This window comes from Oncorhynchus keta, chromosome 25 (assembly GCF_023373465.1).
Source record: "Oncorhynchus keta strain PuntledgeMale-10-30-2019 chromosome 25, Oket_V2, whole genome shotgun sequence".
NCBI classification, from domain to species: domain Eukaryota; kingdom Metazoa; phylum Chordata; class Actinopteri; order Salmoniformes; family Salmonidae; genus Oncorhynchus; species Oncorhynchus keta.
This window is the reverse complement of record NC_068445.1, coordinates 39,893,467-39,907,194: the sequence shown is the minus strand read 5'-3', so window position 1 is coordinate 39,907,194 and position 13,728 is coordinate 39,893,467. Positions and strand designations below refer to the sequence as shown.

At 43.6% G+C, this 13,728-nt stretch overlaps 1 protein-coding gene across 50 annotated transcripts in view; it reads right to left on the bottom strand.

Annotated features, from left to right (window-relative positions):
- Positions 1-13,728, bottom strand: part of LOC118357956 (uncharacterized) — a 69,257-nt gene that overhangs the window by 49,965 nt on the left and 5,564 nt on the right. For all 50 annotated transcript variants that reach the window (XM_052479323.1, XM_052479325.1, XM_052479332.1 and 47 more), the window contains exons 6-13: positions 13,657-13,721; positions 10,739-10,866; positions 10,492-10,653; positions 9,986-10,044; positions 9,081-9,604; positions 4,162-4,335; positions 1,897-2,039; positions 91-235 (exon numbers count right to left, since the gene is read on the bottom strand). In XM_052479323.1, coding sequence (XP_052335283.1) covers positions 91-235; positions 1,897-2,039; positions 4,162-4,335; positions 9,081-9,604; positions 9,986-10,044; positions 10,492-10,653; positions 10,739-10,866; positions 13,657-13,721 — 1,400 coding nt within the window. The remainder of the gene's footprint in view (positions 1-90; positions 236-1,896; positions 2,040-4,161; positions 4,336-9,080; positions 9,605-9,985; positions 10,045-10,491; positions 10,654-10,738; positions 10,867-13,656; positions 13,722-13,728) is intronic.

The window sequence follows — 13,728 nt, the reverse complement described above, 5'->3', positions numbered from 1 at the left end:
GGCTCTGGTCTAAAGTAGTGCACTATATAGGGAATAGGGTGCCATTTGGGATAAAGACAGAGACAACCTTGGTTATGGAAAGGTCCAGACCTGCTAGTGCCTTTCTCTTGTTATTGGGGATGTTTTTCTCCATGAGTTTGATCAGACAGGGTTCTGAGGTGTTGCTATAGGCTGTCTGTCCGTCATTGTTCTTCAGTAGAGGGTCTGCCCCGTGCTTCAACAGCAACTCTGCTATCTGGGACACACAAAGCAAAACAAATATTATCTTACAGTGGGAAGAAAAAGTATGTGAACCCTTTGGAACTACCTGGATTTCTACATAAATTGGTCAAAACATTTTTTCTGATCTTCATCTAAGTCACAACAATAGACAAACATAGTGTGCTTAAACTAATAACACACAAATTATTGCATTTCTCTTGTCTATACGGAATACATAATTTAAACATTCACAGTGTAGGTTGGAAAAAGTATGTGAACCCCCTAGGCTAATGACTTCTCGAAAAGCTAATTGAAGTCAGGAGTCAGCTCAATGAGACGAGATTGGAGATGTTGGTTAGAGCTGCCTTGCCCTATAAAAAACACTCACAAAATGTGAGTTTGCTATTCACAAGAAGCATTTCCTGATGTGAACCATGCCTCAAACAAAAGAGATCTCAGAAGACCTTTGATTAAGAATTGTTGACTTGCATGAAGCTGAAAGGGGTTACAAAAGTATGTCTAAAAGCCTTGATGTTCATCAGTTCACGGTCTATAAATGGAGAAAGTTCAGCACTGTTCCTACTCTCCTTAGGAGTGACCGTCCTGCAAAGATGACTGCAAGAGCACAGCGCAGAATGCTCAATGAGGATAAGAAGAATCCTAGAGTGTCAGCTGAAGACTTACAGAAATCTCTGGAACATGCTAACATCTCGGTTGATGAGTCTACAATACGTAAAACAATAAACAAAAATAGTGCTCATGAGAGGACACCACGGAAGAAGCCACTGCTGTCCAAAAAATATATTGCTGTACATCTGAAGTTTGCAAAAGTGCACCTGGATGTTCCACAGCGCTACTGGCAAAATATTCTGTGGACAGATAAAACTACAGTTGAGTTGTTCGGAAGGAACACACAACACTATGTGTGGAGAAAAAAAGGCACAGCACACCAACATCAAAACCTCATCTCAACTGTAAAGTATGGTGGAGGGAGCACCACAGGGCCTCGACAGCTTGCTATCATCGACCGACGGAAAAATGAATTCCCAAGTTTATCAAGACATTTTACAGGAGAATGTTAGGCTATCTGTCCACCAATTGAAGTTCAACAGAAGTTGGGTGATGCAACAGGACAACGACCCAAAACACAGAAGTAATCAACAACAGAATGGCTTCAACAGAAGAAAATACGCCCAGTCAAGAGTCCTGACCTCAACCCGATTTAGATGCTGTGGCATGACCTCAAGAGAGCAGTTAACACCAGACAACCCAAGAATATTGCTGAACAGAAACAGTTTTGTAAAAAGGAATGGACCAAATTCCTCCTGACCGTTGTGCAGGTCTGATCCGCAATTACAGAAAACTTTTGGTTGAGGTTATTGCTGCCAAAGGAGGGTCAACAAGTTATTAAATCCAAGGATTCACATACTTTTCCCACCCTACACTGTGAATGTTTACATGGTGTGTTCAATAAAGACATGAATAATTATAATTGTGTGTTATTAGTTGAAGCAAACTGTGTTTGTCTATTGTGACTTAGATGATGAGATCAAATTTTATGACCAATTTATGCAGAAATCTAGGTAATTCCAAAGGGTTCACATACTTTTTCTTCCCACCGTGTATGCAGCACAAACACACAAGCAAGCCTAGGGCATCAGTGCCAAGAAGAAGACCAAAGTATGATATATGTACCTGCAGGTGTCCCTGCACTACAGCATCAAGTAGAGGTGTGGTTCCATTTTCTCCAGTACAGTTGACCAGAGCTCCTGCCTGGATCAGGTGCTTACTGATCTCATATTGACCGTGGGACACTGCCTCGTGAAGAGGAGTCCAACCTGTCAGAAACAATAAAGCAACAACTGATGGTCACAGCATAGAGAGATGCTCTATTTGTTTTATTCAAGTCTGTTTAGGACGAGTGCATTTATTCCTGCATCACTATACACAGGAAATAAAGAGGAAACAGTGTCCCTAAATGTACCGCCTCTAGTCCAGTGTCCCTAAATGTACCGCCTCTAGTCCAGTGTCCCTAAATGTACCGCCTCTAGTCCAGTGTCCCTAAATGTACCGCCTCTAGTCCAGTGTCCCTAAATGTACCTCCTCCAGTCCAGTGTCCCTAAATGTACCGCCTCTAGTCCAGTGTCCCTAAATGTACCGCCTCCAGTCCAGTGTCCCTAAATGTACCGCCTCTAGTCCAGTGTCCCTAAATGTACAGCCTCTAGTCCAGTGTCCCTAAATGTACCTCCTCCAGCCCAGTGTCCCTAAATGTACCGCCTCTAGTCCAGTGTCCCTAAATGTACCGCCTCTAGTCCAGTGTCTTACCTGCGTACTTTGTGAGCAGGGCCTAAATTAACGTTTTGGTCCACCAGCCACTGTGGCAGGTAGATTTTAAAATCTACCAGCCACTCAGATTTTTTACGACCAGCCTATTTTTTTCCTTCTTCTGCTAAATTTATACCAACAAAACACAAAAAAAATGGAATATGCATGCTTTGTAATATTTCTAACACAATACATGTATTACCTGTAAGAAGTAATGTGGTATATTGTTTAACTTAATTTCATTTTTTGTGACCCGAGTCTTTTAACCAAAATATCACAGATGAGACACAAATGTTCACCTGTCCCTTTAAGGGCGGCAGGTTACCTTGGTTATGCGACTCTCGATTCATGTTTGTGCCTGTGAGATAAAGTCTGACAAGTAGCAGCGTTGTCTTCTCTTCCCTAGCAGTTAAAACTCAAAACAGTGAAAAACAACACAGCTTGTGAACAAAACAAGGTAAATAGCCAAGAAACACAAGGAAAACGTCTCACTTCAGTAGACTTTCATTTCAAGTAAATTAGACCAACTTTTATGCCTGTAAGCAGCGCTTCTAAAAATGTATATTTCACTCAGATCTTCACGGACATCCAGCCCCCAGCCAGGCAGTGTTGCAGCGCGAGGTGGAATAGGCTATATAGGATTCATAGTTTTTTTGACTTTGTGTGATTCATTTATGTTAGGAAAATTATGATTAAATGAACAAATCATTTTAAATGGAACTGTAACTAAGTAAACTTATACTGTTTTATTATATCTGATTAACAATATGAGTTCATAAGAAGGGATTGTGTGACACGGACAAGGAGTAATTAAAGTTAATGAACACCATTCCAACTAGGCAGAAACGAATGGGTTGTGGATTAAGTAAACAGATAATGTAGTTAACCTATGGTTGGACCGACGAAACTGAGCTCTGGGGTGTTTTAGGTAAGGCAGTGAGTGCATTCCTAGGTTTTCTGTTAATTAGAACTGTCAGCTAAGTGGTGATCGATAATGTTGAGGGGTCAAAAGTTAACTCAGTTGTGTTGTGTGTCCTGTGTATGTGCTGGGGGGGTCAGAATGAACTCAGTTGTGTTGTGTGTCCTGTGTATGTGCTGGGGGGGTCAGAATGAACTCAGTTGTGTTGTGTGTCCTGTGTATGTGCTAGGGGGGTCAGAATGAACTTTTAAAGTTCCCATTGTCCCGGTCGAGAGGGATTCTGTTAAGCAATGAAATTACGTCATGTTATTGTATATTAACTGTTGCTCGTGGTAACGTGGCAGCGCGTTCCGAGAATAAATTCTGTTACCTATTATTGATAAGACTGGTCTCCTTCTATTTTATGCAACCAAGAATCTTACAAATTCTCATAAAATAGATTAAGGGAATTCAATTAATGAAAACACATTGGTATAATTAAAATACAGTAACAACTTACCAGCTATGAAAGCAGCTTCTGCAGCATTTATTTTGCTATAAATGTGATCATACTTGACTATTTTCAATCACAAATTTTACCCGCCAATGCCAGAATCTACCCGCATTTGGCAGGTGGAGGTTGTTAATTTTAGGCCCTGTGTGTGAGTATCTATAAAGTAATTTGAAACTAACTGAAGTGACAGATTGCTGCCCACCAACCTCCTCTAATGTCTTACCTGCGTTGTCGGCCATGTTGATGTCGGGGCCCAGCGACAGCATGCCTCTGATCCACTGGGTGTCTCCTTGCATGGCTGCAATGTGGAGTAGAGTCTCCCCGTAACGGTTCCTCCGGTGGAGGGCATTCAGACGGGTGATGCACCGCCTGCTATGGGATTGACCGTGGTTCACACCTGAGGAGAACATAGGAAGGGCGACGCGGTGAAAAAACATTGTGTTCAGTGCAACATTTACCATAAACCTCAGGCTTACTGTAATCTGGCAGCATGATTTAATTTTAAACTTCTCTTCAACGATGTGCGTTACAAAGGAGGTGATTATTTAACTAGTTTAGTACACTGAGCAATACATAAATAGTCAACTCGTTTTAATTGTTGAAGAAAAGCTTATACATCACGTTAAATGTCTCCCTTAAGTATAGGTAGATCATAGAGATCCTATGAAATTACTAGAGGGGCTAACCCTAACCCTTACAGTATAGGTAGACTCAGCTAACTCTAACCCTTACAGTATAGATAGACTCAGCTAACCCTAACACTAACCCTTACAGTGTAGATAGACTCAGCTAACTCTTAAACAAAGTGTTGTTTTTGATTAATAGATTTTTGCACCCAACCCTTTTAAAATATTTCAGTATAGATAGACTCAGCTAACTCTACACTCTAACCCTTACAGTATAGGTAGACTCAGCTAACTCTAACCCTTACAGTATAGGTAGACTCAGCTAACTCTACACTCTTAACCCTTACAGTATGGGTAGACTCAGCTAACTCTAACCCTTACAGATAGGTAGACTCAGCTAACTCTATACTCTAACCCTTACAGTATAGGTAGACTCAGCTAACCCTAACTCTACAGTATAGGTAGACTCAGCTAATCCTAACTCTAACCCTTACAGTATAGGTAGACTCAGCTAACCCCAACTCTACAGTATAGGTAGACTCAGCTAACCCTAACTCTACAGTATAGGTAGATTCAGCTAACCCTAACTCTACAGTATAGGTAGACTCAGCTATCTCTACACTCTAACCCTTACAGTATAGGTAGACTTAGCTAACCCTAACTCTACAGTATAGATAGACTCAGCTAACTCTACACTCTAACCCTTACAGTATAGGTAGACTCAGCTAACCCTAACTCTACAGTACAGGTAGACTCAGCTAACCCTAACTCTACAGTATATATAGACTCAGCTAACTCTACACTCTAACCCTTACAGTATAGATAGACTCAGCTAACTCTACACTCTAACCCTTACAGTATAGGTAGACTCAGCTAACCCTAACTCTACAGTATAGATAGACTCAGCTAACCCTAACTCTACAGTATATATAGACTCAGCTAACTCTACACTCTAACCCTTACAGTATAGATAGACTCAGCTAACTCTACACTCTAACCCTTACAGTATAGGTAGACTCAGCTAACCCTAACTCTACAGTATAGGTAGACTCAGCTAACCCTAACTCTACAGTATAGGTAGACTCAGCTAACCCTAACTCTACAGTATAGGTAGACTCAGCTTACCCTAACTCTACAGTATAGGTAGACTCAGCTAACTCTACACTCTAACCCTTACAGTATAGATACTCAGCTATTGACATAATCAAGGTGGGCCCTACTGTGGAGGCTACCCTGACAGCCAAGTCCCCCAAATCAACATCCTCTTTAACCAAAACATTTAAATTGAAACCAACTATTTTAGATTGGGGACAAAGATCAACGGCAGCAGGGGCCCGCCCTGCCTATCCAACGATAGGGGAAACACATGTACATTAAATGTACCTGTAAATGTATGTATACACTGCTATCTGTATGTCAGTTGTATAGCCCTGCTTACAGCCATGCACAGCCATCCACACAATCAGAACCTTTTCAATAAGGTCCAGTACAGAATGTACTAAAACATGGGATCTGAAGTAGGGAGCTGGACGGGGAGTAGGAGGCTTGTGTTCATGCCTGTGTCTTTGTAACACACAGGCCTAGGGGCTGGAAAACACTGGTCATTGTATGTTACTGCTGTAGGACGCATATGCACACACGACAAGGAATGTTTTATCATACACTGGAGTCAATGGTGGCACACATTCCCCTCAACATTCACTTTCCCTCAATATGCCTCCGGCCTCCTATGGGCCGTCCAGGTCAAAGGTTAAGTTGAGTACTATATAGGGAATAGGGTGGCATTTGGGACGTGCCTGTCTACATTTCACAGCTTTGTAAACCTGAACAAATTATACCACCAGATGTAGAGTAACAATACCAGGCATTATGTTTGCTGGTTGCTACTGTAGAATGGCTCCGAGTGCTGTCAAATAGTCGATGGCGTCAGGCTGTAAAATAAGTGACTATGCAAATCAAATGCATGGTGTTCTGTGTGTCTGTTGTTATGTGGCATTGTGTGGTGTCTTGCCCCCCTAGAAAATAATTCCCTCACTTTTTTCCCATGAAATTGCAGAAATTAATTTATTACATCCCAGTTGGGAATTAACATCTTGAAATTCCATGACATTCCAGAAATTATTTGACAATTGGGAACCCATCGACTTTTGACGAGAGCCTTATGGGCCCTTGACCTGGCAAGGTGCCAATTGGGAACCATGGTAATCACAGAAGAGTCCAAAAAAGCCTTACTATATATCTGGTTAGGCCCAGAAGACAGGCTTACTGTATATCTGGTTAGGCCCAGAAGACAGGCTTACTGTATATCTGGTTGGCCCAGAAGACAGGCTTACTGTATATCTGGTTAGGCCCAGAAGACAGGCTTACTGTATATCTGGTTAGGCCCAGAAGACAGGCTTACTGTATATCTGGTTAGGCCCAGAAGACAGGCTTACTGTATATCTGGTTAGGCCCAGAACACAGGCTTACTGTATATCTGGTTGGCCCAGAAGACAGGCTTACTGTATATCTGGTTAGGCCCAGAACACAGGCTTACTGTATATCTGGTTGGCCCAGAAGACAGGCTTACTGTATATCTGGTTAGGCCCAGAACACAGGCTTACTGTATATCTGGTTGGCCCAGAAGACAGGCTTACTGTATATCTGGTCAGGCCCAGAAAACAAGTGGATTGATTGCTGCTATACTGACTCCACCTAGTGTTCATCTCAAGAACATCACCAAACAGGACCTTATCCAGTCATCCAGTCATCCAGCCATGAATCTGTTATGCATATTACATCCTCTTCATACAATCTGTCTCTGTCCATTTGTACTTTAGTCACATGCACTATCTCAGAGAGCACTAGCCAGATTTTTATTTTACCTTTATTTAACCAGGCAAGTCAGTTAAGAACAAATTCTTATTTTCAATGAGGGCCTGGGAACAGTGCCTGTTCAGGGGCAGAACGACAGATTTGTACCTTGTCAGCTCGGGGGTTTGAACTCGCAACCTTTCGGTTACTAGTCCAACGCTCTAACCACTAGGCTACGCTGCCGCCCCGGCATGATGCGTCTTGCCATAGAGATCAGGCATTTACAAAAGGACACTGATTGGTCAAATGGTGGCGCTATTTGACCTAAAGTCATCAAATTCGGTACATAGGTCCCTCTCCTCACAAGGAACACATTTGCTTCAGGGACCCATAAGGTCCGTCATTTTAGATTTTGTGAAAAACGGGCAAGTTCATTTCACTGCTTGGCGAACAACACACATCCTATGACAGTACCACGTTGAAAGTCACTGAGCTCTTCAGTAAGGCCATTCTACTGCCAATGCTTGTCTATGGAGATTGCATGTATGTGTGCTCGATATTATACACCTGTCAGCAACGGGTGTGGCTGAATCCACTAACTTTCATTTCCCACCCTGGTTGTACAGTCATCTAAAATATAACTGTGAAGGACCTCTGCGTTACCCTGGACCCTGAGCTCTCTTTTGACGAACATATCTGAAATACTTGGTCCAAAAAAGGATACCGAAAAGCTAATCCAATGCTTTGTGACTTCTAGATTAAACTACTGCATTGCCCTACTCTCCGGCTCCCTGGATAAAGCACTAAATAAACTCCAGTTAGTGCTAACTAAACACGGCTACTAGAATCTTGACTAGAATCCAAAAATGTGATCATATTACTCCAGTGCTAGCCTCCCTACACTGGCTTCCTGTCAAGGCAAGGGCTGATTAAGGTTTTACTGCTAACCTACAAAGCATTACATGGGCTTGCTCCTACCCATCTCTCCGATTTGGTCCTGCCGTACTTACCTACACATACGCTACAGTCACAAGAAGCAGGTCTCTTTATTGTTCCTAGAATTTCTAAGTGAACAGCTGGAGGCAGGGCTTTCTCCTATAGAGCTACATTTTTATAGAATGGTCTGCTGATCCATGTGAGAGACGCAGACTCAGTCTCAACCTTTGAGTCTTTACTGAAGACTCATCTCTTCAGTTAGTCCTATGATTGAGTGTAGTCTGGCCCAGCGGTGCAAAGGTGAACGGCAAGGCACTGGAGTGACGAACCATCCTTACAGTCTCTGCCTGGCTGGCTTCCCTCTCTCCACTGGGATTCTCTACCTCTGACCCCATCGCGCTCCCACATGCCGTCCCCACGTCGTGTCAAGCTTTTTTCCCGCTAAACTCGACATGAGTAGGTTGAGTGACTGACGTGATCTTCCTGTCCAGTTTTGCGCCGACCCAGGCTTGTGCGATGGGGGAGATCTTCATGGGCTATACTTGGCCCTGTCTCAGGGTGGTAAGTCAGTGGGCTGTTTATATCCCTTTGGTGGTGTGGGGGCTGTGCTTTGGCAAAGTGGGTGGGGTTATTTGCTTCCTGGTTGGCCCTGTCCGGGATAACTTTGGTCGCTCCCTCTCTCTCCCTCCAGGAGGACCTGAGTGCCTGGTTCCTCTCTAGGTTACATGTGAATATTATCCTATGCCTACCTCTCAGTGTTCTGGCTTGTTGCTGGTGGAACTATTACCTCCATTTTCCTGCTTCTGGCTGTCAGTCTGCCTGGTCTGTCTGGTTGGTCCGCTGGTCTCCTGCTTCTGACTGTCAGTCTGCCTGGTCTGTCTGGTTGGTCCGCTGGTCTCCTGCTTCTGGCTGTCAGTCTGTCTGGTTGGTCCGCTGGTCTCCTGCTTCTGGCTGTCAGTCTGCCTGGTCTGTCTGGTTGGTCCGCTGGTCTCCTGCTTCTGGCTGTCAGTCTGTCTGGTTGGTCCGCTGGTCTCCCGCTTCTGACTGTCAGTCTGCCTGGTCTGTCTGGTCGGTCCGCTGGTCTCCTGCTTCTGACTGTCAGTCTGCCTGGTCTGTCTGGTTGGTCCACTGGTCTCCTGCTTCTGACTGTCAGTCTGCCTGGTTGGTCCGCTGGTCTCCTGCTTCTGATTGTCAGTCTGCCTGGTCTGTCTGGTTGGTCCGCTGGTCTCCTGCTTCTGGCTGTCAGTCTGCCTGGTCTGTCTGGTTGGTCCGCTGGTCTCCTGCTTCTGGCTGTCAGTCTGCCTGGTCTGTCTGGTTGGTCCGCTGGTCTCCTGCTTCTGACTGTCAGTCTGTCTGGTCTGTCTGGTTGGTCCGCTGGTCTCCTGCTTCTGACTGTCAGTCTGCCTGGTCTGTCTGGTTGGTCCGCTGGTCTCCTGCTTCTGACTGTCAGTCTGCCTGGTTGGTCCGCAGGTCTCCTGCTTCTGACTGTCAGTCTGCCTGGTCTGTCTGGTTGGTCCGCTGGTCTCCTGCTTCTGACTGTCAGTCTGCCTGGTTGGTCCGCTGGTCTCCTGCTTCTGATTGTCAGTCTGCCTGGTCTGTCTGGTTGGTCCGCTGGTCTCCTGCTTCTGGCTGTCAGTCTGCCTGGTCTGTCTGGTTGGTCCGCTGGTCTCCTGCTTCTGGCTGTCAGTCTGCCTGGTTGGTCCGCTGGTCTCCTGCTTTTGGCTGTCAGTCTGCCTGGTCTGTCTGTTCTCCTAACAATGAAAAAAGTGGACCAGCAATCACTTGATGTTATGGCTATTGAAATCTTTGTTTATTCACTGTTGACTTCAAGCACCCTTTCACTGTTTTTATGGAAGTGGAGAGAGTTGAGCCTGTTTCCCACAGAATTCAAGCCTAATTGAATAGGATCTTTATGGTGTTCCCTTTAACTGTATACTGGTGTCCTGATTCTGTCTGTTGTTACCCCTGCTCTGTCTGGCCTGAAAACAGGGGACCAGCAATCATTTAATGTAATTGCAATTGAAGTCTTTGTTTACTGTTGACTTTAAGCACCCGTTCACTAGACAGAGTGCCAGTCTGCTGTCACGCCCTCTCCTTGTCACTCTTTGACATGACATCACAAACAGACTGGCACTCCATCTACCCTCACAGTGTTTTTACGCAAAACGGAAAGTGTTCAGGATGTTCACTCCCTTTACCTGTTTGTTCTCCTGTGCCTGGTTGTCATTCTGTCTGGTTGCTCTGATTTCTTCCATTGGTCTGGTCTGTCTACTCCTCTGTGTCTGACTGTCAGTCAGCCTGGTCTGTCTCTTGGGCTCTGCACCTATCTCCTTCTGTGAGAGGTCACAACCACCGCCACCCTGGGGAACATTTTTTTTAGGATTATGTCCAAGGGTCCACTGTGTACCCTTCCTGTGTGAAGGGGTCCTAACTACTGTTATCTACCTGTGTCTTAGCTACCGTCGCTGCTCTCTTCAAACGTCTGGTAGAGGTACCACTCCCAACGTGCTGTGAGGGACGCTCTGACACTGACCCCTCAGAGGGATCCTCTTCTATCATCCCCTCATTGTCTTCTGTAAAAAAGCATCAATGAAAAAAAAACACATATGCAGCTAAATAGGTGTTGTTAGCCTTATAGTATTAATCTGTGATGCATCATACAGAGGAAAAATACTATACTGGCAGAAATAAATGATAGTAGACTTTGATCATATTTCTGTCATTATATACTGAACAAAAAATATAAAAAACACAACAAGTGACAGTTCAAATTAGACACTCATTCAATTGAAGTAAATTCATTAGCTCCTAATCTATGGATTTCACATGACTGGGAATACAGATATGTATCTGCTGGTCACAGATACCCGCCAGGAGATTTTTCAATCCCAATGATAATAACTGACAATCAATAGCTTTGACCAATCGCCGAGGTTTGGAAGACCGTGGGTATAATAATAATTAGGCACAGACTCAGCTCATGCAAAAGGTTAGTACAGTTTATTCACAAGAACGTTCTAGTCCATTGTACAAAAACATCCATTTTATACTGGCTCCTTTCGCACATACCTTCACACAAACAGTAGATATCCTACGCACATACATACACACAAATCTTAAGCTAAGCCTTGCTCAGACAGTCTGTGTTTTTCCACTATACAGATACATTGTTTAATCTGCAACATGTTTCGTCATTTTCTGCAAGCCTAACGGTTTCTCCCCTCCACGGGTGGAGACAGAATGTCCTGTATGGAACACAGTAGTACAGCTCGTCTGTCGATGTCTCCTCCTATCATTTGTTTCACACTTGCACCCTGCTTACATGCTAAAATGTCCTTGTTCTAATTCTGACTAAAACTACACAAATCATCAGATTATACATTTATGATTCTAATAAATTTCATACAATTATATGGTTTCAGGGTGGAATATTTTTAGTCATTACCATGAAGTATATCATTTCCTTATCAATACCTTAAAAAAGGCAAGAGGCGTGGATCAGAAAACCAGTTAGTATCTAGTGTGACCACCTCATGCAGTGTGACACATCTCCTTCGCATAGAGATGATGAGGCTGTTGATTGTGGCCTGTGAAATGTTGTCCCACTCCTCTATAATAGCTGTGTGATGTTGCTGGATATTGTCAAAAACTGTAACACGCTGTCGTACCGGTTGATCCAGAGCATTCCAAACATGCACAATGGGTGACATGTCTAGTGAGTGTGCAGGCCATGGGAGAACTGGGACATTTTCAGCTTCCAGGAATTGTGTACAGATCCTTGCGACATGGGGCCGTGCATTATCATGCTGAAACATGAGGTGTTGGCGGCGAATAGGCCTCAGGATCTCGTCACTGTATCTCTCTGCATTCAAATTGCCATATATAAAATGCAATTGCGTTCGTTGTCCGTAGCCCATACCATAACCCCACCGCCACCATGGGGCACTGTGTTCACGTTGACATCAGCAAACCGCTCGCCCACACGATGCCATACACGTGGTCTGCGGTTGTGAGGCCGGTTGGACGCACTGCCAAATTCTCTAAAACAACGTAGAATGCGGATTATGGTAGAGAAATGAACATTCAATTATCTGGCGACAGCTCTAGTGGACATTCCTGCAGTCAGCATGCCAATTGCACATTCCCTCACAACTTGAGACATCTGTGGCATTGTGTTCCGTGACAAAACGGCACATTTTCGAATGGCCTTTTATTGTCCACAGCACAAGGTGCACCTGTGTAATGATCATGCTGTTTAATCAAGTTTCTTGATAAGCCAAATCTGTCAGGTGGATGGATTATCTTGGCAAAGGAGATTTTTATTTTTTTAAATAAATAACCTTTTCGTGCGTATAGAACGTTTCAGGAATATTTTATTTCATCTTATGAAGCATAGTACCAACACTTCATAGTGTTTATATTTTTGTTCAGTGTAGTTTGCACATACTGATTTACCAAATAGCACCACCAGGAGGAAGCAAATACACCATTTTGATTGAGTCTCTGGAAAGTGTCAGACGAGCAATGACGGTGAAGATAAATTATATTATTGACCCGTTATGCTATCAGAGAATGATAATCCCAAATAAATATTGAGCAACATAATATCCTAGAGACATTAGGAGTGATAATAGTTATAGTAGCTATATTGTTCCTTGGCTTGCATGTGTACAGGAGCTTCTACATGACAAGTTGCATTGGCTTGCATCCCAAATGGATTCCTATTTCCTATATAGTGCACACTGAGCCCTATAGGCAGGCCCTTTTTTAAAAGTGAGTGTACTACATAGGGAATAAGGTCACATTTGGGATGCAGGCATTGGGTTACAGTACCAGTCAAACGTTTTGGACACACCTACTCATTCCAGGGGTTTTCAAGGCAAAAGGTGGCTACTTTGAAGAATCTCAAATATAACATATAATTTGGATTTGTTTAACACTTTTCTGGTTACTACATGATTCCATATTTGTTATTTCATAGTTTTGATGTCTTCACTATTATTCTACAATGTAGAAAATAGTAAAACTAAAGAAAAACCCTTGAATGAGTAAGCGTGTCCAAACATTTGACTGGTGCTTCTATACCTGCATTACTTGCTGTTTGGGGTTTTAGGCTGGGTTTCTGTACAGCACATCAGCTGATGTAAGAAGGGCTTTATAAATACATTTGACAAAATGATTGATTGATACTGTAAGTGCCACCAAAAGCAGTTGCTTCATTCTACAACTGGTGATAAACTACCATAAATGAATAGTCTTCAGTAGGACTAGACAGGGCAGACACACATTCAGAGTGTAATCTGTGCAAATGCCTGCTAGCGCTGCAGCCTTGAACACTCACTCTCTTTCACACACACACACACCTCCATCATTTCCTTGAGCGATAACACCGTCCATTCCCTTCTCGTCATCTGGATTCCCAGAACTCCTAGCGT